The sequence below is a fragment of the Actinia tenebrosa genome, unplaced genomic scaffold, assembly GCF_029948245.1.
Source record: "Actinia tenebrosa isolate PJP-AT-01 unplaced genomic scaffold, QUT_ActTen_1.0 PGA_scaffold16__25_contigs__length_10494907, whole genome shotgun sequence".
Taxonomy (NCBI): Eukaryota; Metazoa; Cnidaria; class Anthozoa; order Actiniaria; family Actiniidae; genus Actinia; species Actinia tenebrosa.
The window spans coordinates 9,260,995-9,285,804 of NW_028292576.1; the positions used below are offsets into that span (position 1 = coordinate 9,260,995).

The 24,810-nt window shown below is 36.3% G+C and overlaps 3 protein-coding genes across 3 annotated transcripts; 2 read left to right on the forward strand and 1 right to left on the reverse strand.

Moving 5' to 3' along the window:
* Nucleotides 1–120: 120 nt before the first annotated feature.
* On the forward strand, nucleotides 121–5,219 carry LOC116289444 (splicing factor YJU2). Its single transcript, XM_089031277.1, has 9 exons — nucleotides 121–254; nucleotides 494–594; nucleotides 1,060–1,114; nucleotides 1,222–1,311; nucleotides 1,951–2,085; nucleotides 2,831–2,924; nucleotides 3,040–3,127; nucleotides 3,508–3,652; nucleotides 4,013–5,219. The coding sequence occupies exons 1-9, from the start codon at nucleotides 231–233 to the stop codon at nucleotides 4,307–4,309; spliced, it is 1,029 nt and encodes a 342-aa protein (XP_088887403.1). The 5' UTR covers nucleotides 121–230; the 3' UTR covers nucleotides 4,310–5,219.
* On the reverse strand, nucleotides 5,175–15,189 carry LOC116289445 (serine-threonine kinase receptor-associated protein). The gene is made up of 8 exons (XM_031696386.2): nucleotides 14,991–15,189; nucleotides 13,813–13,948; nucleotides 12,778–12,859; nucleotides 12,107–12,179; nucleotides 11,597–11,696; nucleotides 7,858–7,995; nucleotides 7,417–7,553; nucleotides 5,175–6,542 (listed from the first exon to the last, which is right to left on the reverse strand). Exons 1-8 carry the CDS (start codon nucleotides 15,097–15,099, stop codon nucleotides 6,343–6,345), a joined length of 975 nt encoding a protein of 324 aa, XP_031552246.2. The 5' UTR covers nucleotides 15,100–15,189; the 3' UTR covers nucleotides 5,175–6,342.
* Nucleotides 15,190–16,048: 859 nt separating this feature from the next.
* Nucleotides 16,049–23,501, forward strand: LOC116289402 (follistatin-related protein 5). Its single transcript, XM_031696309.2, has 6 exons — nucleotides 16,049–16,349; nucleotides 18,160–18,223; nucleotides 19,242–19,460; nucleotides 19,970–20,266; nucleotides 20,649–20,849; nucleotides 21,564–23,501. The coding sequence occupies exons 1-6, from the start codon at nucleotides 16,293–16,295 to the stop codon at nucleotides 22,784–22,786; spliced, it is 2,061 nt and encodes a 686-aa protein (XP_031552169.1). The 5' UTR covers nucleotides 16,049–16,292; the 3' UTR covers nucleotides 22,787–23,501.
* The last annotated feature ends 1,309 nt before the right edge of the window (nucleotides 23,502–24,810 follow it).

Here is a 24,810-nt window from a genome sequence, read left to right on the forward strand (position 1 = left end):
ATAGTTATTTTCGCCCAAATGTCTTTTATAACTCTTCCCTCCCCTCCCCCTCAAAATGTCATTTGCTTTTCTGATACCCAGTTCTCCTCGAACAACGCATAGTTGCCTGGCAGAATTTGACTTCCACTAGGTTTTAGAACAAGAAGATAAATCCCTCTCCTTTTTCTTCGTCTTTCTACGCCTTTCCTTATCCATTGCCGTTCAAGAATTCTTGATACTGAAGGCTAAACATGTCGGAGCGTAAAGTGTTGAATGTAAGTCCTGAAAACTCATATTATATTAGTAATTTTATTTTAGTTCGAGTATGTGTTGTAAGACGTCTTGCAAACGTATAGTTTTGATATAGTTTTCCTAACAACGACGTTGTCAAAACGAAATCAACTTATTACTTCGTAAATATATAACGTTTTTTATTTTGTTTTTTGTCCCAGAAAAAAATACATTTGAATCTTTAGATTTGATTCTAACAAAGAATGTTTGTTTAAATCTATAGAAATACTACCCACCAGATTTTGATCCAACAAAAATCCCAAAACTTAAACTCCCAAAAGACAGACAGTATGTCGTTAGATTAATGGCACCATTTAACATGAGGTATGTAGAGTAACAATATGGGAACTCAATCCTTTAGTTACATCCATTAATTCTTCTCTCTGTGTTTGATAGTGTCCCAAAAAAGCATCTGCATGATAGCATCATTACCACCAGAATGCTTTGTATTTTTTTCTATATATGTAACTCCCTTTACATCTGTCATCATCGTTATCGTCACCATCCTCAGGAACTCAGGGGTAAAGTTTTGTCACTCGTGTCTCAAAAGACCTGGTATTTTTTCTGGGAGCGATAAACAAGTGACAAAACATTACTCCTGGGTTCCCAAAGATGTATCATCACCAACACCAACAAAATCATCATCATCATCACCATGACAGTTATCTGAACATTAACACTGATCATCATTCTGGTCCATCATTGTCATTTAACTTTAACATTCATTTCTTTAAGATGCACAACTTGTCATTGTCATTGTCACTTAACTTTAACATTTATTTTTTTAAGATGTACAACTTGTGGAGAGTATATTTACAAAGGGAAAAAGTTCAATGCAAGAAAGGTAATCTTGGTTAATTGTTTGATGCTCATAAATTGTACTACCAGCAAGAGAAAAAGCTGCATAATATATTAGTCAACTTCCTAATGTTTTCTACCTCTTTTACCAAGGAAACTGTCCAAGGAGAAACATATCTTGGTTTACTGATATTCAGATTTTATATTAGATGTCCAAAGTGTATTTCAGAGATCACTTTCAAGGTGCGTATTGGTTTATTTATGTTACAAATACATGAGAAAGAAATTATTTGAAATTGGTAATAAAAAATAAATGCCAATCTAATTATCAATACTCAAAATATATGACCACATTTTAATGTATGTATTCATATACTTCCATACAGGCTTTTTGCTACCAAACGAGCATTTACAGGCATTATTTGGTAAAACCAGCCAATTTGCATGGAAATGTATAGGTTTACTGACCAAAACTAGCGCATAAATTTAGGCAAATGCATTATTACCGGTCATACTTTTGCAGGTCACACTGTAATAAAATGGGAATGCCAAAAGTTTGTGCTCTGCACCATCTAATGGTGTTAATGGTGTTAAGTCAATTTGTCCTAAATGTCATAGAGTTAATCTTATGAGTATCTGTAGTTGCTAATTACAATTGTCATTACATTTTCCTTTTCCTATATCTAAAATTCTTTTAATGTGTATTTTGGGTTTGGACTAGTTTTCTAATTTTTCCCCCTCATATTTGGGGTTGGGTTTGGGTGTTAACATTATATAGGGGACCTAGAGTCCTATTGTATTTTCACCTGCCCTTGGGCGAATCATAAAATAAATAAATAAAGAAATGTTTTTTTTATATTGCACAATTTTTGATAAAAATAGACAGACCCAGAGAACACAGATTATGTCTGCGAAAGAGGAGCAACAAGAAATTTCCAAGCTCAACTGATGATGGAAAGACAAGAAGAAGAGACTAAGAAAGAAAAAGAAGAAGAAGAGTTGAACAACCCAATGAAGGTGAATTTTTATTAATAATTGCTACTTTAACACCAAAGATAGTCTGTATGCAGACATCCTTGGGGTTACCACCCAACATTTTCCAAAGCAAATTGCATGATAATTGATCCGAAGGGCATCTTCGAAGGAGGTTATGCAAAAGATGTCAGCTACTGCAGATGACTAGAAAAAGAGAGAAAACGAAAATAAAATATTTAAGATATAATGAATGGTTTACGCAAGTGGCTTGTCACTTGCCAAGTCCAATCAAGATTTTTCAAGAATTACCAGAGAAACCAAAGAAAAGCTCAAAGCACAGGAGAAAACAGTATAACATGCACCTCTACTCACATATAACGCTGAGTTCAAGAAAATTCTTAAAAATTACCTTCATAACATTAATTTACAGTAGTGATCACTTCTTGGTTCACTAGTGCACAACAATAGGACGTTTGCACGATGGCGTCATTGACCTCTACTACTAGACTCCCTTGCACACTTGTCTTACTATTCTCATGAGGGAATATAAGTTTAAATAAGAAAGAATATTGGCAAAGCATCTTGGTAATGGGAGTCAAATGAGGCCATCATGCAAACATTCTATTGCAGGGTACTACTGCTTGTCACTGTGATGTGTATTAATGTCTGTGTGTGTGCAGGGGGGGAGGTGGTGGGTATTATAGGATGGACTTTTGCTGTTCCTAACTTAATGCCAATGACTATATATATATTTTTTCCACATTGCTAATTTTTATTCATCAATCAGGCACTAGAAAACAGAACAAAGGAGTCAAAACAGGAAATGGATATTCTGGAAAAGCTAGAAGAACTGAAGGATTTGAACACACGACAAGCAGAAGGTATAAGAATGAATAAATGCATTACACTTATGCTTGTTTACTTATCCTCTTTGCCAGCATGTATAAATTAAGTAACTGTCCTATTTAGTCTAAAAGGTGTTCTTCACTTTTTTAGTGGACTATGAAAAAATGTTGGAACTTTACAGTCAATATGAAAAGGAGGTGAAGGAAAAGGAAGAAAAAGAAGATGAGGACCTGGTTAAGTAAGAATTGAAACAAAAAATGAGAAAATGATATGTACAACAGTTTATATGCATGCTGAATGCACACAGCCACTCAATCAATCAGTCAACTTTGTTTATGGCAGATAAAACTTGACAGTAATTTATTTGATAAAATGTCCAACAGGGGCTCGATCCATGAACATGACTCTACAAACTGATGCTCTTAATGAATGAGCTAACCACTTTGGTCATTCAAGCCATAGCAAAGGTCTAACCATTTGCAGATATTTTCAGAGCAAATAGGCAGCACTCAGATTAGTCGTCTATGTAGCCACTATAAGACTAGTGTCATCCCCAGATATATTCTTTGGGGAATTTTTGTATGGTCATGGCTTTACGACTGTGAAATGCATTTGCAGGTCAATTTTTGGTTCAAATAAAATCCAAAGGAGACTAGATGACAGCGACAGTGATGACAGCAGTGAAGGAAGTCAAGAGAAGTTAGTGAAATCTAGTAAGCAAACAGAAACTGGAAAGAAAAGAGCTACAGATGTATTGACTAAGGTATTTTGACATAATTTCTGCTATGACATGCAACAAGGAAAGGAAAGGGAAGGGAAGGGAAGGAAAGGAAAGGAAAGGAAAGGAAAGGAAAGGAAAGGAAAGGAAAGGAAAGGAAAGAAAAGATAAGGAAAGGAAAGGAAAGGAAGAAAGGGAAGAGAAAATGTCTAAAAGAAGAAAGGACTAAAAGAAAAATGAAAAGGAAAAATGAAAGAAAAAATGAAGAAAACAAAGCTACAGTATATGGATATTTTTGGTTAGTTTGGATTTCTTTCTCTTTGATTCTATTTTAAGTTTCTTTCCCCTCAAGGAAATCATAGAAATAAATTTAAATCACTAAGAATAAATTTCTTACACCTACAGGATTCTGAATCAGAACCTCCCAGTAAAAAAGCAAACGTTTGGGATAAAGGTGTTGGAAAGATGGGAAGCAAAACCTTACTGGGATCACTTGTTATAGTTAGAAAACCCAAGAACAATGATAATGAGATAAAGACAGATAAAATGAAGGAAACATCTTCATCAGGGACTTTATCTAATGATAACGTACAAAGCAGTTCATCTTCGAGTGAGGAAAAAGAGTCACATACTGAAGTTGATAATAATGGTGGTTCTCTTGGACTTTTGGGAAGTTATGGGAGCAGCAGTGATTCTGAATAGAACGGGTCTAAATCAGAGTGCACACCATATATTCATAAAACAAAAACCAAAGATGTATTGTCTAATTCCAGCTATTTCTTTGCCATCTTGCATATAACAGTAGATATTACTAGAACAGAACATTGGGAACAAGGACAAACGCCTCTATACATTTTTGTTTGGTTCATGCCTGAGTGAATTCTTAGCTATTTCACAACTAAATAGTCGCATAACTAATGCTTTTAAGTGCTACATGGCTAGTAATTGTTTCAGGAATATATAGTGTGCCATCTAATAATGGAAAAATTTACACCCCAAGCCAAAAGGGTTATGGTTGTCCTTATTAACACCATAATCTTGTTACTTCCAAGTAGTCGTAAACAACATTTGAATAAGAAAAAGAATTTAAAGAGGATTCTCAGTGGTAGTAATGGTTTCAAGACATAATAAATAGAGGATATTACATGGGCGAGCGGAAATACGAATTTTATCTTCGAGTGTTCAATTGATATCTCACGAGTGAGATATCTAAATTGAACACGAGAAGATAATATTTGTATCTCCAAGCAGCCATGTAATATTCTGTTTATTATATAGATATCAATGAAACTTAAATAAAACAAAAGCTCAAAAATTCTTTATTAAAATACGTTACTTATGTCAACAGCAATATCTTCACGTGTGAAAGATATGGTATCTTCCACTGGTGAAAGATATCAAGTTTTCGACACTAGAGAAAACCTGGTTTTTCATTGATATCTATATGTTAATAAGAATGTATAATATGTATTCTGGGGGTAAGAAAGTCCTTTTACAAATTCCCTCCATGAGGGGTATGGATATTTTCTGAAACTACAGTTTAGCCAGAAACTGGGTAGTACAGTACTTCATTCAAGAAAATCACATTTTATTAAACTGTCATTACATAATTGATTATTTCATGGCTACTACATTTTATGACTAACGAAGTTAGTTCTTATTTTATAAACTTTAACTTTGACCTGTGTAATATAGTCTTTTATAAAATAACTTTAGTGGGAGCCACATATCTAATAACACTCTAATACTATTGATGGTTTTCAATCATTCCCAAGAGAATTAAATAACAAAAGACGTGGCAGCCATGTTGGAGGATATAACAAAAGAATTCATTGACAATTCTTTTGTTAAGTTCCTCCAACATGGCCGCCGTGAAAACCATCAATACCATCTTAATTTTCATTAATCAAAAAAAGAACTCCTTGTCAGATCTGTGTTAGTTGTGGTCAAAGAATAATGTTGTTCAGGTTTTGCATATTATATATACAACTTTTTTACATCTTTGTTGTCGTGATACTACATTGTAGGAGAAGAGGTTAAAAGGCATAATACTATAAAGGAGTTAAGGAATATTACTACTAACAGAGTCTTAGTACAGTTACATGTAAAATTAACTTAAGACAGGATGTGAGGAAGAGCATGGCAGTGACTGAGTCATGGGTGCGAGTCAGTGTATCTCAGAAATGTACTGGATGCTGGTGATCCTGGCCTGTATGCCTGCAGATGGGAACATTGGCTAAAAAGTTAGTCAATGCCATCTATTGGCTAATCATTGACCGACAGATGGTCAATGGATGAAGAACATCCAACTGATGATCAAACAACAGTCTGCTGAATGTTGATCATCATATAAATCTGGTCATAAAGTATGAAATGACATGTACCCTGCTATGCTTAGATCAAATGTGTCGTAGTAGATAATTTTATCACCATAGGTACGAAAGATAGTAGACTACCTATGGTGATAAAATTAAAATTTGATTTAACTAAAAAACACCAACGCAGTCCAAACTAGTTCCAAAAATTAGTCATCATCTGTTATGCTTGGACTTGAGTTGCAAAACTAAAGTGAAACAAGCTTATAGAGTGCTTTTCATGTCTCAATACAACTAGACAGCTCCAGGTATAGCACTTTTTCTCAAGTTTTGCCAGAAGATCATAGTAATGTGAAAAGCACTCCAAACATAACTATGATCAGTTAGGTTTCTATTTTTGTTATATATAATTATTAACAATTAAGAATTTCCTGACGCATTACTACTATTACTGCTACTGTTACCATTAGTGGCTGACACAGCTCTCCATAGTCCATAAGTAGTGCCGACAGTGTTTTGCCACAGTCTTAACGTCCCATCTTCAGATCCTGATGCATAAAGTTCTCCATCAGGAGAAAACCGGACACAGTGAACTGGCCCAAAGTGACCCTTGTAGGATTCTATATAGCACAAAAAGAGAAAGCATTTATTTTTGTGAAAAAAAGTCCACAGTTTTCCTTGGCATAATGTTTTCCCATTTCATTTCACATGTCATTCTCTCAATAATAAGATGTTTGAGTTTAATTATTCATATTCATGTGTCATCTCATGTGCAGTCATTAAACAACGAACTTGAGGGAATGACATATGGTCTATATAACCCCACCCCAAGCTAAATTCCTTGCTAGGGATTAAGGATTCTGAAAAAGATAATAATTCCTTTGTTTTTGACCCCAACCTAGAAACTTTGAAGAAAGGATTACGTAGAGGCTTGTATCTTAAAGTTGTGCTAAACGACTCTTGGAATTGTGTGAACAGGTCATGGTTGTGCGAACGGGTTTGTGCTAAAAGGCATGTCCACACGGTTTATTCTTTTTAAAAAAATGCATTTTTGAAAAAACATGGAAAGCTTCCCAACCACTGTCGCTAGTGTTTCCCTGCTAGTAGAGTCTCCCTCATTGACGATTCTTGGCATTTTCTCTGTCAAGAATTGCCAATGAGGGATAAGCATCAAAAACACAGATACAGTAAAAGTGTGAAAGACAGACATGCTGGTATGAATGACGTCAGCATTTTCTAAAGCTTCCTTTTCATAACTGTTCAATTTAATTTGATAGGCCTTTGTTTTCAAATGTATCAAATCTGGATAGAATTTTCAAATTTATGCATGCATTTTGAATCAATGGATCATTTAGCGTGGATGCAATGCCAAAATGCAAACAAAGTATGCATTTTCAAACAAAAAGTTGGGCCCTTGAATTTCAAATCTTGTACGCCATAGATTCCAATGAGGGCTACATATTTATTGAGCATTAGATTTATAAAAAAACTTACCTAATTCATTGCCATTCTCGTAGTCAAACTTATAAAGTTTAAAGTCCTCTCCACCAACCACATAACAGGATTTGTTAGGATGAAGTGAGGCTGAGAAAACTTGGGTTGGTGTATCGAATGATTTAATCAGATCCATACTGCAAAGGAAACATAAGGTTATGACATTGAGAAAAAAATCATTATAGACCATTTTCGAGTTCCAAATTACCACTGTGTTCCTTGAATGATTATAGACGCATTTGCTCAGTGTTAGCCTTGAATCAATTATTATGCAAACTCAGTAGTTGTGAAGTGCCTGCTGAAATTTAGTTTTTAAAGTCAAAAATGTAAAACGTACCAACTGATTACTTTTGGTTGATGGAAGCGTCAGTTAAACCAAATTTCATTAATACTGAAAACCTCTATATACTGTAATAATCCAAATATATATTCTCTGCATACCTGTGTGCATTCCAAAAAGAGACAGTTTTGCCATAGGTCACAAGAAGAATATTGCCATCGGCGCTCAGTTCCATACTAGTAATAGCATGCTGTAGTTCAACATTTTTTGTGTTTTCTAATGCACGGATATCCCAAACTCTGAAAAAAGGATCCAAAGGAAAATTGGTTGTCAAGATAAATTATTATGTATTTACAGTTATAAGATTTATTGGGGAATTTTTAATTTTGCTTTGTGTAAACTTGAAAATCTAAATAATCATCTTCACTAACATCATTTTATCAACACCACCACCACCAGGCATCATTACTACCAGATCATCATAATCGTCATCATTTTATCAACACCACCACCACCAGGCGTCATTACTACCAGATCATCATAATCATCATCATTTTATCACCACCACCACCACCAGGCGTCATTACTACCAGATCATCATAATCATCATCATTTTATCAACACCACCACCACCAGGCATCATTACTACCAGATCATCATAATCATCATCATTTTATCATCACCACCACTACCAGGCATCATTACTACCAGATCATCATAATCATCATCATTTTATCATCACCACCACCACCAGGCATCATTACTACTAGATCATAATCGTCGTCATTTTATCATCACCACAATCACCAGGCATCATTACTACTAGATCATCATAATTGTCGTCATTTTATCAACACCACCATCACCAGGCATCATTACTACCAGATCATCATAATCATCATCATTTTATCATCACCACCACCACCAGGCATCATTACTACCAGATCATCATAATCATCATCATTTTATCATCACCACCACCACCAGGCATCATTACTACTAGATCATAATCGTCGTCATTTTATCATCACCACAATCACCAGGCATCATTACTACTAGATCATCATAATTGTCGTCATTTTATCAACACCACCATCACCAGGCATCATTACTACCAGATCATCATAATCATCATCATTTTATCATCACCACCACCACCAGGCATCATTACTACTAGATCATCATAATCGTCGTCATTTTATCATCACCACCATCACCAGGCATCATTACTACTAGATCATCATAATTGTCGTCATTTTATCAACACCACCACCACCAGGCATCATTACTACCAGATCATCATAATCGTATTCATTTTATCAACACCACCACCACCAGGCGTCATTACTACCAGATCATCATAATCGTCATCATTTTATCAACACCACCATCACCAGGCATCATTACTACCAGATCATCATAATTGTCATCATTTTATCAACACCACCATCACCAGGCGTCATTACTACCAGATCATCATAATCGTCATCATTTTATCAACACCACCACCACCAGGCATCATTACTACTAGATCATCATAATCATCATCATTTTATCATCACCACCACCACCAGGCATCATTACTACCAGATCATCATAATTGTCATCATTTTATCAACACCACCACCACCAGGCGTCATTACTACCAGATCATCATGATCGTCATCATTTTATCAACACCACCACCACCAGGCATCATTACTACCAGATCATCATAATCGTCATCATTTTATCAACACCACCACCACCAGGCATCATTACTACCAGATCATCATAATCGTCATCATTTTATCAACACCACCATCACCAGGCATCATTACTACCAGATCATCATAATCGTCATCATTTTATCAACACCACCATCACCAGGCGTCATTACTACCAGATCATCATAATCGTCATCATTTTATCAACACCACCACCACCAGGCGTCATTACTACCAGATCATCATAATTGTCGTCATTTTATCAACACCACCACCACCAGGCATCATTACTACCAGATCATCATAATCATCATCATTTTATCAACACCACCACCACCAGGCATCATTACTACCAGATCATCATAATTGTCATCATTTTATCAACACCACCATCACCAGGCATCATTACTACCAGATCATCATAATCGTCATCATTTTATCAACACCACCATCACCAGGCATCATTACTACCAGATCATCATAATCGTCATCATTTTATCAACACCACCACCACCAGGCGTCATTACTACCAGATCATCATGATCGTCATCATTTTATCAACACCACCACCACCAGGCATCATTACTACCAGATCATCATAATCATCATCATTTTATCAACACCACCACCACCAGGCATCATTACTACCAGATCATCATAATCATCATCATTTTATCAACACCACCACCACCAGGCATCATTACTACCAGATCATCATAATCGTCATCATTTTATCAACACCACCACCACCAGGCATCATTACTACTAGATCATCATAATTGTCGTCATTTTATCAACACCACCACCACCAGGCATCATTACTACCAGATCATCATAATTGTCGTCATTTTATCAACACCACCACCACCAGGCATCATTACTACTAGATCATCATAATCATCATCATTTTATCAACACCACCACCACCAGGAATCATCACAACCAGATCATCATAATCGTCGTCATTTTATCACCACCACCATCACCAGGCATCATTACTACTAGATCATCATAATCATCGTCATTTTATCAACACCACCATCACCAGGCATCATTACTACCAGATCATCATAATCGTCATCATTTTATCAACACCACCACCACCAGGCGTCATTACTACCAGATCATCATAATCGTCATCATTTTATCAACACCACCACCAACTGCATCATTACTACCAGATCATCATAATCGTCATCATTTTATCATCACCACCACCACCAGGCGTCATTACTACAAGATCATCATAATCATTGTCATTTTATCAACACCACCACCACCAGGCATCATTACTACCAGATCATCATAATCGTCATCATTTTATCAACACCACCACCACCAGGCATCATTACTACCAGATCATCATAATCGTCATCATTTTATCATCACCACCACCACCAGGCGTCATTACTACTAGATCATCATAATCATCATCATTTTATCACCACCACCACCACCAGGCGTCATTACTACCAGATCATCATAATCGTCATCATTTTATCAACACCACCACCAACTGCATCATTACTACCAGATCATCATAATCGTCATCATTTTATCATCACCACCACCACCAGGCGTCATTACTACCAGATTATCATAATTGTCATCATTTTATTACCACCACCATCACCAGGCATCATTACTACCAGATCATCATAATCGTCATCATTTTATCAACACCACCACCACCAGGCGTCATCACTACCAGATCATCATAATCGTCATCATTTTATCAACACCACCATCACCAGGCATCATTACTACTAGATCATCATAATCGTCATCATTTTATCATCACCACCATCACCAGGCATCATTACTACCAGATCATCATAATCGTCATCATTTTATCACTATTTATCATTATCACCACTGCTATCCTCATTGCTATTGCCACATTGCTATCACCATCATCATCATCTTCATCATCATTAAAACTATCAATATCATCATCATCATCATCTTCACCATCATCATCACCACAATTACCTCTTCTCCACCTTCATGCAAGACATAGATAATGTATTTCCAATATAGATATTTAATTGCAATAATAATAGATCACAGATCAGATTATTTCATCACATCGTTCTTTCCCTCCTGCCTTTGTTGGGGAGAAAACCGAAAAAAAGTAGTGGACTTGTGGGAAGTTGAATCAGATTCCTATCATCGAAAAGTAGTTTTAACCTACCTAAGAACTTTATCCTCTCCACCACTGAATATACAAGAACTGTCTTTATTCCACCGAGCTACTCTGATATTACCTGTGTGTCCCTTGAGAACCTCTGGGTCTGGAGACAAAAATAAATTAATGGCATGAAGAACAACTAGCCTTGTTTTTTAGTTCATCAGCAAGTTTTTAGACCCAGCTGCTCTTAGAGATATAATAGTTAGTTAGTTATATATTAATACATCATTTAATAACAAAAAGTGAATGGTAAACTGCCTGATAGCACAGGGAGCCCAACTTAGACAAAAGCAAAATACCCATTATTGAGTTTTTTTATGGATTTGAGATCAAGAAGTACATAGTGTCTTCCATATCACAACTTAGGAATGGAAAAAATAAAGCAAAAATACAGACAGCATAATATCTTTAATATATATTTTCCTATAAAACTTCCCTTTGCGTTCTTCCAGTCGCTCAGTGTAGAAATAGCAATTTTATCTCAATTGGGCTTCCTGTGTAGCTGTTTCTTACCTGCGTCAGTGTTTTGACAATCAAATGTTCGAATCAATTTCTCTTGGCTTCCAGTCAATAAATAATTGCTGTCCTTTAAACAAAAAAATTAGATGAATTCATAATCAGAATTGATAGAAAAATGAAGTATAGACATTTCAGTTTTCCCATTTTGTATGCCATTTCAAGCACCATGGGGTACGCTAAAAAAAGTGCTTCTACTTGAAAGTATAGAAGATTGATGTAAATAAGATGGGAGGAGGGGTGCTTTACAGCCCCCTAGCCCTCCCTTAGAACTCTCTATATAGAACTATATATTAGAACTATAGACCCCTTGCAGTACTTTGGATTGCAGCTCAATCTGGGGGACAAAACAATAGGTTCCAATTCTCAGGAGATTGGAATTTTTTTTGTTTTGTCCCCCAGATGGAGCTGCTTTGACGTCACATGCAGGGGGTCTACTCCCTGCAATCCCTTGAAAATTGAATTATTTGCTGGAGTTTCATCATGCGACCACAGGTAGCCCAAGCGTATACATTGTACTGATTTACTATACAATATAATATGGGACTTCATAATCTTCATTTTTGTTCATTAAATTTGATTGTTCTTAGCTTCACTCTGAGTAAATTTCGTTCAATCTGACTGCACTTTCCCCACCGTGAGGAATGGTACAGTGTTAGTGTACTTACTGAAGAAAAATCTACAGTTTTTACGATGTGTTTGTGGGGTAGACTAGCTAACTCGTCACCAGTAACTGCATCCCATATTTTGCTGAAATTAAACATCCAAACGTTAACTACCATTAAAAAATAATAATAAACCACATAAAATAAGGGGAACCCAAAATTTTACAATGTATTGTTCTGTAAGCTTCACATTTGATAGCTTGCCACAAGGAAACTAAAAATATAACATTTTTAGCAAAATATTTTTTGAATAGGGACTGATCAAAATTAAAAATAAATTGTTGCAATATATTTTTGATCTTGAAGTAATAAATATAAAACTGTCTTGTATCTAAGATCATTAGTATTGGCTATAATGAAAGGTATTTCCATAGCAACAATATAAAGATGACCATATTATGAATGATAAAATCTTTCTTATACATTGTAAATAATTTATATGTGTATAGTCAATCGCCAGTAGAACAGTGCTCAATACTTTATGTAGAGTGAAATAATTTATAAATAATTTGTAAATGATTTATGCATATATGAAGAATATTTAGATAAAAGGGGTCTTCAAGAGGAAATAGGTGTGGTCTATTGATTTTAAGAAATTGGGAAAACTTCAAATTTAAACACAGTGTTTAAAAGGTCTTCAATCCAAATATATATCACACCAAAGGGGTCTTAAGAAGTAAGACTTTTTTAAGTAAATTTTGCTTCATATATATATTAAAATATGATTCCTTATAAACACCGTAAAAGTACTGAATTAGTATTTTACAGTGAGTACACTCAAAACCTGAACACTTTAAGTTTTTTTCAGGTTATTATTCCCTGAATTTTTTGTTTCAAACTCCCTAAAATTATTAATATTGAGTTTAAATACACCAAGTGATCAAAATAAATCTTATTTCCAATCAGTTGGCTCAAGGGATGATTTACAGTATCCGTTTTTAAAATGTGACAAAAAACTTGAATTGTTCAAGGTTCGAGTGTCCTCAATGTAATGATAAAGTGCTTCATAATTGGGGAACAAAAGAGTATTATGCTCACGCTGTAAAATCTGCAGCACCACTTGCTGCTTTTGTAGCATCTTTATTCAGAGAGGCACTCCATACAGCACCTTTATGTCCCTCAAATGTTCCGATCCAGTCTCCTGTGTCACCCTGACGTAGCATTGGTTTTCCATCTTAGAAATACAAATAATATATTATATATTTCATAATTTTATATAAAAAATTGGGTCCAGTTATCTTCAATAATCTTCACCCACCAATCATGATTGACAATAGACTTATCTACCTTCAGCAATAATGTTCTTTATTTCAGACCATGTGTCATTCCCTTGAGAATAAGATTCTTTATTTGAGATTTACAGGTTTATCTGTCTTGTCATGTGCAACCTTAAACACACATATCATACTCTAAGGAATGACACATGGTCAGAAATGGGTAAATATTATATGCCAAAGCAAAGAGGTCTATTCATGTCAAAAGCACACGAAAAAACTTAGTGCATTGCTAGGTGATCACTGCACAAAGAAATCAACCAAAGTTTTTATAGACTCTTATCAAAAGAATTTTGTATGACTTCAAAAACCTTTCTATGCCAAGATTTTGTAGTACCATGTTCAAGCATTGTTATTGGCTGAGCAGTGACCTCAACCACTGTGATTGGCCTGAAGGGTGCTGTCAAGTCCATTCTAGTATAACAGTGCCATGTCCAATGTCATTTCACACTAGTATATCTTCGTTTTTATCCTTTTCTATGTAATTTTCTTACTCTGCAGCATTGACTGCCATTAGGGAACTTATTACTTGGTCTACTAATATAAATAATAAGCTTACTGTCTCAAAGATATATCCAATTCGTCTCAGATCCAACCATAAATGTACACGATATTAAGCTTAATGATTTTGAATAATACAAGCTACTATAAAAGCAGTTCCAAACATAACTGTTTAGACCAAAAAAAAGGCATGAAAGCGAAAATACACCGGACACAACACGAGAGCTTTGATTTTGACCTGAATATTTCAACGTCTTGAAATGCAGGTCAAATGCAGCAATTTTGAAGCCATAAACTATCCAAATTTTCAAAAATCGAATATGCTAGAACTAAATACTGGAGCTCTAGGCTATAAACATATCTTTAGGGAATAATAATTATGAACAATTCGGATAAAATATAAGATAAAGTTAATCTCTAGAATTGGTAGAAATTTCTCACCTTTACAAGCGCTTATTAAAAAATATCCATATGGTGTATTCTCGGAGAAAGACAGATCTACAACTGGTCTAGTGTGTCCACTACACGATAAAGGTATTTGTCTTGCCATTTTTAGCGTTTAAGGTCAAAGATTTTGGGTGTAAAATGAGAGAAAACGTTGATCAATGAAGAAGTAAAATGCCGGGTGAAGATCGAGAGGGCTATAGACTCAGTCTCTTTGACCGGGTCCCTCTTACGAAACCTCACAGCAACAACGCCTGTCAGATTTTTTCTATATTTTTTATCAAATTTTGGGCCAAGTTATTATCGTAAAATTAAACTACGATTTAGATACGAAGCAATACTAAAATAGTACTCTAACATACTAAATAATTTTGTCAAAAACAAAAAACAAAAAAAACAACAACTTAAAAACTGTCAGTAAAATGAAGTCATAAAATATGATATCATAATCGCATTATTTTTAACAATTTAAACAATGTTTGAAGGTAAACTGAGGTTAAGATATGATGCAGGTTGAATTTGATAATTTTTTAGCTAATAAAATGCTTTCGATTCACAGAAAGATGACGTCATACTTTTTTGCTACAGGGATCCCAACACGGGACATTTTCAGTCAGTTGGTCAGAGATCAGGATAAATGTAAAGCGTATGGTGTAGCTTTATAACGAAGAGAGTCTGCCAAGTAAAAGTTTTGAAATCTATTTGCCCCAAACATTTTAAAAATAACTGTCGCAGAGTGACATGACCTGAGGGGGAGGGGTCGGCACGTGAGCACACCCTTTTGGCCAAGCAAGAAAAGGATTTTTTAAATATTTCCAAATTAAACTAACTCTCTCTCACTCAACTTCTACTGTCTCATTTTTTACGCCTTTAAAATTTTTACACTTGCCATTTTTATATTGTTTGACTGTTTGCTCAAGTTTTTTTTTTTTTTTTTCTTTTTACGGCATTTTATGATTGTCTGTCCCTGTCGCGTCTTAGCTGTAGAATGCCGTTTTAATTTGTAGCGTACTTCCGGTTGTTTCGGCGACTTCCGGTAGAAACCCATTTAGCTGTCGAGAGACAAATCATTTCTGCAGAGCGCGCACGCATGATATTCGACGCATATCACTCGATTAAATTTGCATTACTTCGAAAAACACGGACTGCGTTCACTTGCTGTCTTCACTGCTTTACAAGAATGTAATATCTTCTTGCGGCATTCCTTTACTCCACGGCTTGTCTCGTTGCGAACTGAAAAGATTTTCTGCATTCCTTGATCTCCTAGTTTGGAAAAAAGCTAGCTTCAGCTCAGAAACTATGACACGAGAAGCCGGGATATTGGTCGTGCTTTTGGTAGCTTTCCTTGCGAGTGAGGTAAGTTCATAATGCTGCTTTTTGAACATTCAATCGTCCAACACTGTTGTCAGTAGCTCATAAAAGCCTTAAGATTTTAAAATGCCCGAAAAGGCGTCCTTTGGTGACTGAGGCATTTACGTATACTCAGTTTTTTTCTAATATGTCAAAATTCAGTCTATAATTCAAAGAACCAAATTTCTTTATAAGATACGATTTTGTTTTTATTACCAACATCGCAGTCGATTTCCCGCGAGTTTGATATAATGTCATAATACTTTTTGTAGGGACATCGCCTTATTCTTTGTAAGTTGAATTAATCTTGTACCATCTTGCATATTACTGTTTGCCTTCATCAAGTGCATATTTATGAACCTTTCCTCGATCTGTTTTCGACCTCTGTTTACTCGCTATTTATGATAATTTGAATATTTTCTTAAAAGAAACGCCTATTTTGAGAAAAACAAGACATATTTGGTCTAAAATTCATAATTATCTTAAATACAACCTTTGTGAGCATGAATACTGACTTAGAAACAGCAAACAATTAATGATCATGTTGAACATTGTGAAAATTTTTTGATGTTTGCTTGTGTCTTATTTTCGATGAAAAAAAGCAAATAAAATAAAATAAATTCATAGCAAAATACAAAGCAAATTTTTTTTGAGGATACATATTTTTTGGAATAATATTAATAAATTTTATATTCCACAAATGATTTCTCTGGAAGAAAGTCCAGCTGTTTTCTACGGCATTCGAATATTCAAGATATAAAATATTAAATTTTGAATTAATTTTTTGGGAAATATTACTCAATCACTCTATGATAAATTATAGATTGGGATCGGAAGTCTTTGAACTAATGCCTAGAGAAGATTTTCATTTGAGTTTGGTTGTATTGGCTATATTAGACTGTCTTGAGTACATGGTTCGACTTAGAGATGAAAGCGACCGTTTTCAGTTCCGGAAGGGTTGAATATTTACTGGAAACCAATTCAATGTCTCGTTTTAATATATTTTTCATTGTACTGCGATGACACTTTATTTCGCAAAATATAAGAGAAAATAAACAAAAAATGACCTGCGTCTAACACAGGATTTAATTACTGGAGACCAAAATTGACCTGCGGAATTTCTCGACGATTGACCAATCTAAAAAAGGTTTGAACTGAAAATATATACTGGCTATCATTTTCAATGCATCTGACCTGGAATATATAAATTATGCAACAATATTTTCAAACTATACTAATTCAGACTAAGAAATATATTGATCAAGATCCTGGGTGCAGTGGATGATTTTTGTGAGCAATTACATTATGAATGATTGATTGTTTTCTTTGATTCATCGAACTGATGCGGGTGTAGTAGAACGTACTAGAGTTTAAGAGGAGTGCCCTGAATACATCATCATGAGGTTAATTTAACCAAAAGTTCAACATTGAAGTTGTCGGGTTTTTTTTGTGTAGATGAAATTAAACTAGAATGCTTCAAAAAGTAAAGAAAATAATTTCTGTTCAAAAAGAAAAAAAAAAAAACGATAATTTTTCAGAGATAAGATGCATTATGTTAGCCGAAATGGTCAAAACCCAGGCATCGAGTAACTTTGTAAATTCAAATGCAATAATGCAGTTTAATTGAATTAACAAAAAGATTATACTTTTAAGACTTTTGGGTCATTATTCATTTTATCTGACATCCTTATCGCTAATATTCTTAGACTTCTAGAAAAGATGACTGGCTTTTTAATATCTTTTTTTTTTCTTTTTTTTTTTTTTTAATTTAAACTTTATCTCATGACTTCCTCATACCTTTCCTTCGCCTATACAGCAAGTTTATGGTCTGCGTGTTAGAGCAAAACTAAAAGAAGAGAAAAAGAAATTACAGAACTATGGTAAGTGCGGTTACGGACGAAAAGCACTAAGAAAATGAATAAACCCGGTTTTAAGATGGTACGGTGGCTAAATTACTGAATATAGAATTACAAGATAACTTTTGTAAATGTACCGTTCTGATTGGTTGCAAGCGCGTGCTTTATTAGAGCACACTGCACGCGCGCGCACTTTTAGTTGCGTCATTCCTATACAAAATAACGTACGGTTATTGTAATTTGCATTTTCTAAAAAAAAACATGCTTGTTGTGCTGTGTGGAGTTATAAAGCACTTTGGAGATTGGCAGAACAGTCGAGAAGTGTCGAGAAGCACGACACGTCTATGACTTCTCGATCTAGTGTTCTGTCAACTTCGCGTCATTTATATCTACACACAGAATGCACGCGCGTTTTCTATTTCTATAAAAGCAATTCACGACCTTTATCGGAAAAGCGCGCCTACTTTATAAATTAACCTTTTATGGTCTGGCATCTGCTTAGCAAGGGTGGACGACTCGTAAGGTAATCTAATGGGTCTTTGACCTTCTCGCTATGAACTGATACACCATTCAATACATCTTTCTTAAATTTGCTGTTTTACTTGTATTAATGAAATGAAAGCAATGTCATTGTTTAAGATAAAGTTGTCTTGGGTTAGTCTATTATTAGATTTCGGAGACAATTTTGAGGTGAATTGTGGTCCAGCTAAGGGGTCAAAACGGTCAGGGAACAGGAAAGACCACAGGCAATGTAATTAATATAAGGGCGACTCTTAGAAAACGATTGATGGATAAAGTGTCAGTTAAGATGACCCTTTTAACTTGGGCATAATATTTTCCCATTTCAGACCACTGTCACTGATTCCCTAGAGAATCAAATTCTTTGTTTGAGTCGTATCCATATTCATGTGTCTTCTAAAGCGCAACAATAACAAAGAAATGATACTCTAGAGAATGACACGTGGTCTAAAATGGGAAAACATTACGCCCAAGGTAAAGAGGTTCAATTGTGGAAAACTGATGGCGAAACCATTTTTTTCAGAGTGCTCTAAAGTTTGCCCGTCAGGTCGACGATGCGCGCTGGAAGGGAACAAAGAGGTTTGTGTCTGTCTATCTGTCTGTCCATCAAGACACAAACCAGTGTGTGGGTCAGATGGGAAGAGGTACGAAAATCACTGCGAGCTGCACAGAACAGCGTGTGTCACTAATACTAAAATAGGCATTGACTGGAGTAATGAATGCATCAATAAAGGAATTTCAGGTAGGAAAAAATAAATTCTAAATTTCAACGATATTCGCCTGAAACAACCTCTGGTGTGATCTAAGTCAGGGCACGGCTAACTCACAGATCAAGCCCTGAAACAACCTCTGGGCTGATCTAAGTCAGGACATGGCTAACTCACAGATCGAACCCTGAAACAACCTCTAGGCTGATCAAGTCAGGAAATGGCTAACTCACAGATCGGACCCTGAAACAACCTCTGGGCTGATCTAAGTCAGGACATGGCTAACTAACAGATCAAACCCTGAAACAACCTCTGGGCTGACATTGTCAGGGTGGCTAAATCATAGATCGATCGAATTGAGTTCTGAAGTTTTGCGGAGGGAGAAAAACCGGAGAGCCCGGAGAGAAAATCTCGAATCAGCAGGGAGAAACCTAGAGAATTCAACCCCACCCACCCCTCCCCTCTAAACTGTGTCCCATAAGATGACATTTGTTTTGACCTTATATATATACCTAAGATTTTTTCTCTCTCCTGATTGAATTAGAGCTGTGCTCACATGAAAGACTCGTGACATTAATGGAAAAAATCCTAGCGCACTTCAGAAATGAACTTCAAACTGAAGCTCCCCCGGAATCACTGATCCACCATTTATTCCGACGCCGAGATAAGAACGATGATAATAAGATCGATCAGGGGGAGTTAACATCATTGCTGGCTGACTATACGAAGTATGAAGATATGTATGCGACATTGGCAGTGTGTAGTGTCGCGGACTGGATACACGCAGACGATAAGAACGAGGATCATTTCTTGGAAGTGGAGGAATTCTATAGTCAATATGGTAAGAGAGCGCGACTAAGCAGTACACAGTCATTATGTGAATGCCCTTTGAGCAGATGCTCACACGGTCCAGCGGTATTTTTAATCAAGTGTACATCGAAGTGAGGCTATAGGATGTCCAGCGGTATTCAAAATAAGTGTACATTGAAGAGAGCCTATGTGGCGTCCAGCGGTATTCTAAATAAGTATACATTGAAGAGAGCCTGTGTAGTGTCCAGCGGTATTCTAAATAAGTATACATTGAAGAGAGCCTATGTGGTGTCCAGCGGTATTCTAAATAAGCTTACGTAGAAGACAACCTATTTCTCCTTACCATGATCAATGCCGTATTCACTGGATATAAGATTTACTCGAAGTTCTAATCACATTAATCTTTACTTCAGTGAAATCAAAGCACGAAAAAGAACAATCGACACAAGAGAGTGCTAGAACAGACAGACCAACTGTCACAGTACATGAACACCAATCGTCGGAGTATCCTACGCCTTTAATTGAGGTCTTCACAGAAAAATTAAGAGAACCAATGGCTGCTGATCACTTCACGGAGCCACGTGACACTGATTCTACAACAGGAAGCCCAACTGGTAGGAATTCCTCTAACTTAAATATTAATTATCAATTTTCCCATTATATTCTATATATATATATATATATATATTATTTATATTGTTTTGTACATATTTTTCTTTTATCTTGTAAGCGCATTGAGGCTTGCGAAATGCGCAAGAACTATTAATTAAATTAGATTAAATTAAATTAATTCAGAGCTTATGTAAATAGCACACTTCCGAGATATACTTCGCTTGTCACACACAAAGGATTCAATGTGAGGCTTCGTGCATAATGCTCAGTGGTTCGTGACAGGAGGAAAGAATAAATTCAAATTAAGCACGAAGCCTAGTACTGAAATCTTTGTGCGTGACAAGCGAAGCATATCTTGAAAGTAGGCTATTCACATTACATTATTATAGCATAACGCACATGTTTGAAAGAGACTTATCCTCGTATCGTTCCACTTCTTTGGCGCACCAGAGACGCACTCATTGAAAACTACCTCTTAGTCCTATAACATTATAATTGCAGTACATACTTTATAGTCAATTTTTTGCTATTTATTTTGTATCATGACAGTCTTTAATTTTTCCATAAAGTCACCGCACACCACGGCAATTTCTTTTTGGCATTTTTAACTGCACACATTCAAAACTCGATCCTGCTTAATCTTATAGAATCTTTCATCACTCACTCGGTTTTTGGCAATCAATTTGTACTCATGACAGTATCCCTTTTTTCCGTAGTTTCTGCACACCACAGAAATTTGTTCTTCGCATTTGGAAGCGAAGGCATCCACGTGATCAATCCAGCAACGCTATCTTTAGTGAGACACATAAGAGCTGTGGACGTAGTCAATGGAAGCCTTTCACCCATATGCACAGGAAGCCCAGAGCAACCTTGTACATGGGGTGGTGCGGTGAATGCTGGAAATCAGCTGATCTACGCCGCTGACGCATTAGGAGGCAGGCTCATTGTAATTGACATTGCAACATTTTCTGTGATCGAGGAGATAGCGGTCCGTGGTTATCCCTATAACCCACAATACGTCGCGGCCTTGGACGAGGTGTGGTTCACAAACTGGGCGGAGAGTATTCAGGTTCTCACAGAGGAAGAGGAAGACAATGGAACAGTCAACGTGGTTACTATGGCAACGAAGAAGATATCCCACAGCGTGACACCAGTACCTCTAAGCGAATCCCAAGCTCCTATATATGGATTACACGTAGTCGATAGCTGTCACTTGCGCGACGAAGAAAATTTTGGCTATGTCACGCACCTTAATGAAACAGGGTTCCACGAATTAAGCTTAAAAGATAAAGAATTCACTCGGTTCGTTAATCTCAGCAGCCATAATTGTCACGGAACGTATGCATTTGCACTTTCAAGCTCGACCGGTCACGCTGTGGTCCACTGTTTCACGGCTAAAGATGGCGGTCAACGAGCTGAACTTGTAGTCGACTTAAAGACCGAAGAAGTAGTTGCTATGACGTCCGTCAATATTGGCATCCCCCACATATCTCCTGACGGGAGATTTATCGTCACGTTCAATGACTATACCCTGTCGAATTTGTACTTCGCGTACGATGGAACAATACAGATTGGTGAGCCAATGAAGTCCAGTTTGCGTCTCAGTGACGTGGCTTTCCTCGCAAAGAATGATGGGTATGATTTTTACGTCACTTCCAAAGATTCATCCACTGCTATACTACTTCACACGAGTCCTGCCGGAATGCAAACGCTCAACGTCTTCACAAACTGTGGAATGCCTCAAAAAGCCAAAGACTGGCTTCACACACGACGAAGCATTGTGACTGGCTGTGAGGCGCATGACCGTTACCTAGCAACACCGGCCACTGCTGAAGATGCGGTTGTAATCATTGATGGTCAGCAGCAGTCAGTGAGTGGCAGGGTCGAGCACGTTAAGGGCGTAGTGAACCTTGTTTGGGTCGGCGGAGAAGAGATCTAAAAAAATCACAAAAATTTGACTTTAACTAAAAGAGGCAAGGTGGTCACTTGGTCAGTGAACTTATCTTGGTCTTGGCGATGAGCTTCTCTTATTTATTATTCTGTCTGCATGACTTTGGTTGCCCTTTAAAGTTTTTGCATGCTCATGTTCCGGCGGCCATGTTGGAAAAAATTGCTATATTTTGGAACATTTGATTTGGAATTAGCTTAATCCTACTTGCTCTTGAATATTTAGTGAAAATTGTGCTTTCTAAGAAAAATACAGCTAAAATATAGCAATTTTTACAACCCATGATCCCACTTTTTGACCTCTTGAGCATGCGCTTAGAGCAGTAGCGCGGAACTCTTGATGCATGTATATAGAATCTTTAACTTCCCCATGTAAAACGATTGAATGTATTGCTATTGCCACCAACGCATCATAAGCCGTAATCGCACAAAAGAACTTTTATTGGTCAGTAAACGTCTCATGTAAGACACTGAATGAATATTAAGGTACTCAAGTTATAAGGAGCTAACTATAAATATAGGAACAAAATAATCGAATAATGATAGATTCAGTTAGCTTTGGCATCAGTAACCTGTTCTCACTGAGACCACGTGTCAGTGCCTCCGGGAATTCTTTCTTGTTAACCAGTAATGCTGAACAGATCTATTTCTAGATTAGGATTTAATTTTGAAATTATTATAGTCAATAAAGATTATTATTACCTTAATTATTACATGATTATCAGTCATGGTTCTTGAGGCTCACAAACTCGTGTAACTGTGGTTTCTCGCGACACGTACGTAGTACCGTCAAACTTTTATCCATGCCTTGAAGAAACAATGTCAGGGCACGGCTATCGAAACATTTTAGGTTTAGCAGGAAGCTTGCATTAATGAAACGAACGTTGTGAATTTGGATAATGGGTTTGGATTAAAAGTTTCATTAATGTAAGCTACAAAACAAGATGCAAATCCCCACCCCCTCCCCCGGGCTGTGGAATCAAAGTCGGATAATGAAATGAATCTTCAGTGGAACCGTGATGGGTGATGACCTGGTTTCAGTGTAACACATGGCGAAAAATTCGCTACAACATGGCCGATGAGCATGCGCAGTAGAGTGCTTAAAAGTCAAAGAAAGAACAACAAAATTTAATTGAAAACCTTCGAGAATCCCGAGTTTTTTCCTCCTGGCTTTTACTGTGAGAAATATTTCCACTTTGCACATATCCAATATTTTTTTCCTAACAATTATCGATAATGTCATTAAATTTTTGAAGGGAAAAAATATCGTCTTACCGGTTCCAATTACTTTCAAAGATTTAGCCGTTAAGACATAGAGTGAATAGACAAATTAAATGGCCGACATGCTGTTTTACTGATTTTCGCACGAAAATCCAGCTTTCTAATAATGTAAATGAAGAATATATAGGTTTTGCACATATCCAGGTTTGAAGTTCATCATGTAAACAATGTTTTTAAACCAAAATTATAAGCAAAAAAATTCGTTTTACCGGTTCCAAAATCAGCCAAACATGAGGTAGAATAAAAAGATATAACTAGCTAAAAACTAGTGTGAGCTGCGTCGGTGTTTCTAATGAAACAGTAATGATGAAAAGGTAAATTATACACCGTGAAAAGATGAAAAAACTTACTGACGTTTCGGACGCTAGTCCTTCGTCGGAGTAAAAGAGAAAGAAGTGGTAGAAAGGAGTGTATATATGATAGAATAAGACAAAAGAAACCAATGAGAGCAAGGTAGGCAAGGAAACAAAAACAAACAATCAAAAGACAAAAGAAAAGGTTAGTTGAAAATAAAGCGTTCATTAATCCCGTTGGGACTAAGAGTGCCCAATAGGTGAATAAGCCGCATTTCTTTGGTCTTGCGACAATCATTGTTGCCGTTAAGCAAAGAAAGACCGAAAACAATGAAGTCAGAAAGAGAATGGTTAGCTAGATTAAAATGGCGGGAAACTGGTTTGGTGGGATCGTTATTGCGAATATCATAAAGATGATTGCAAATGCGATCACCAAGACGGC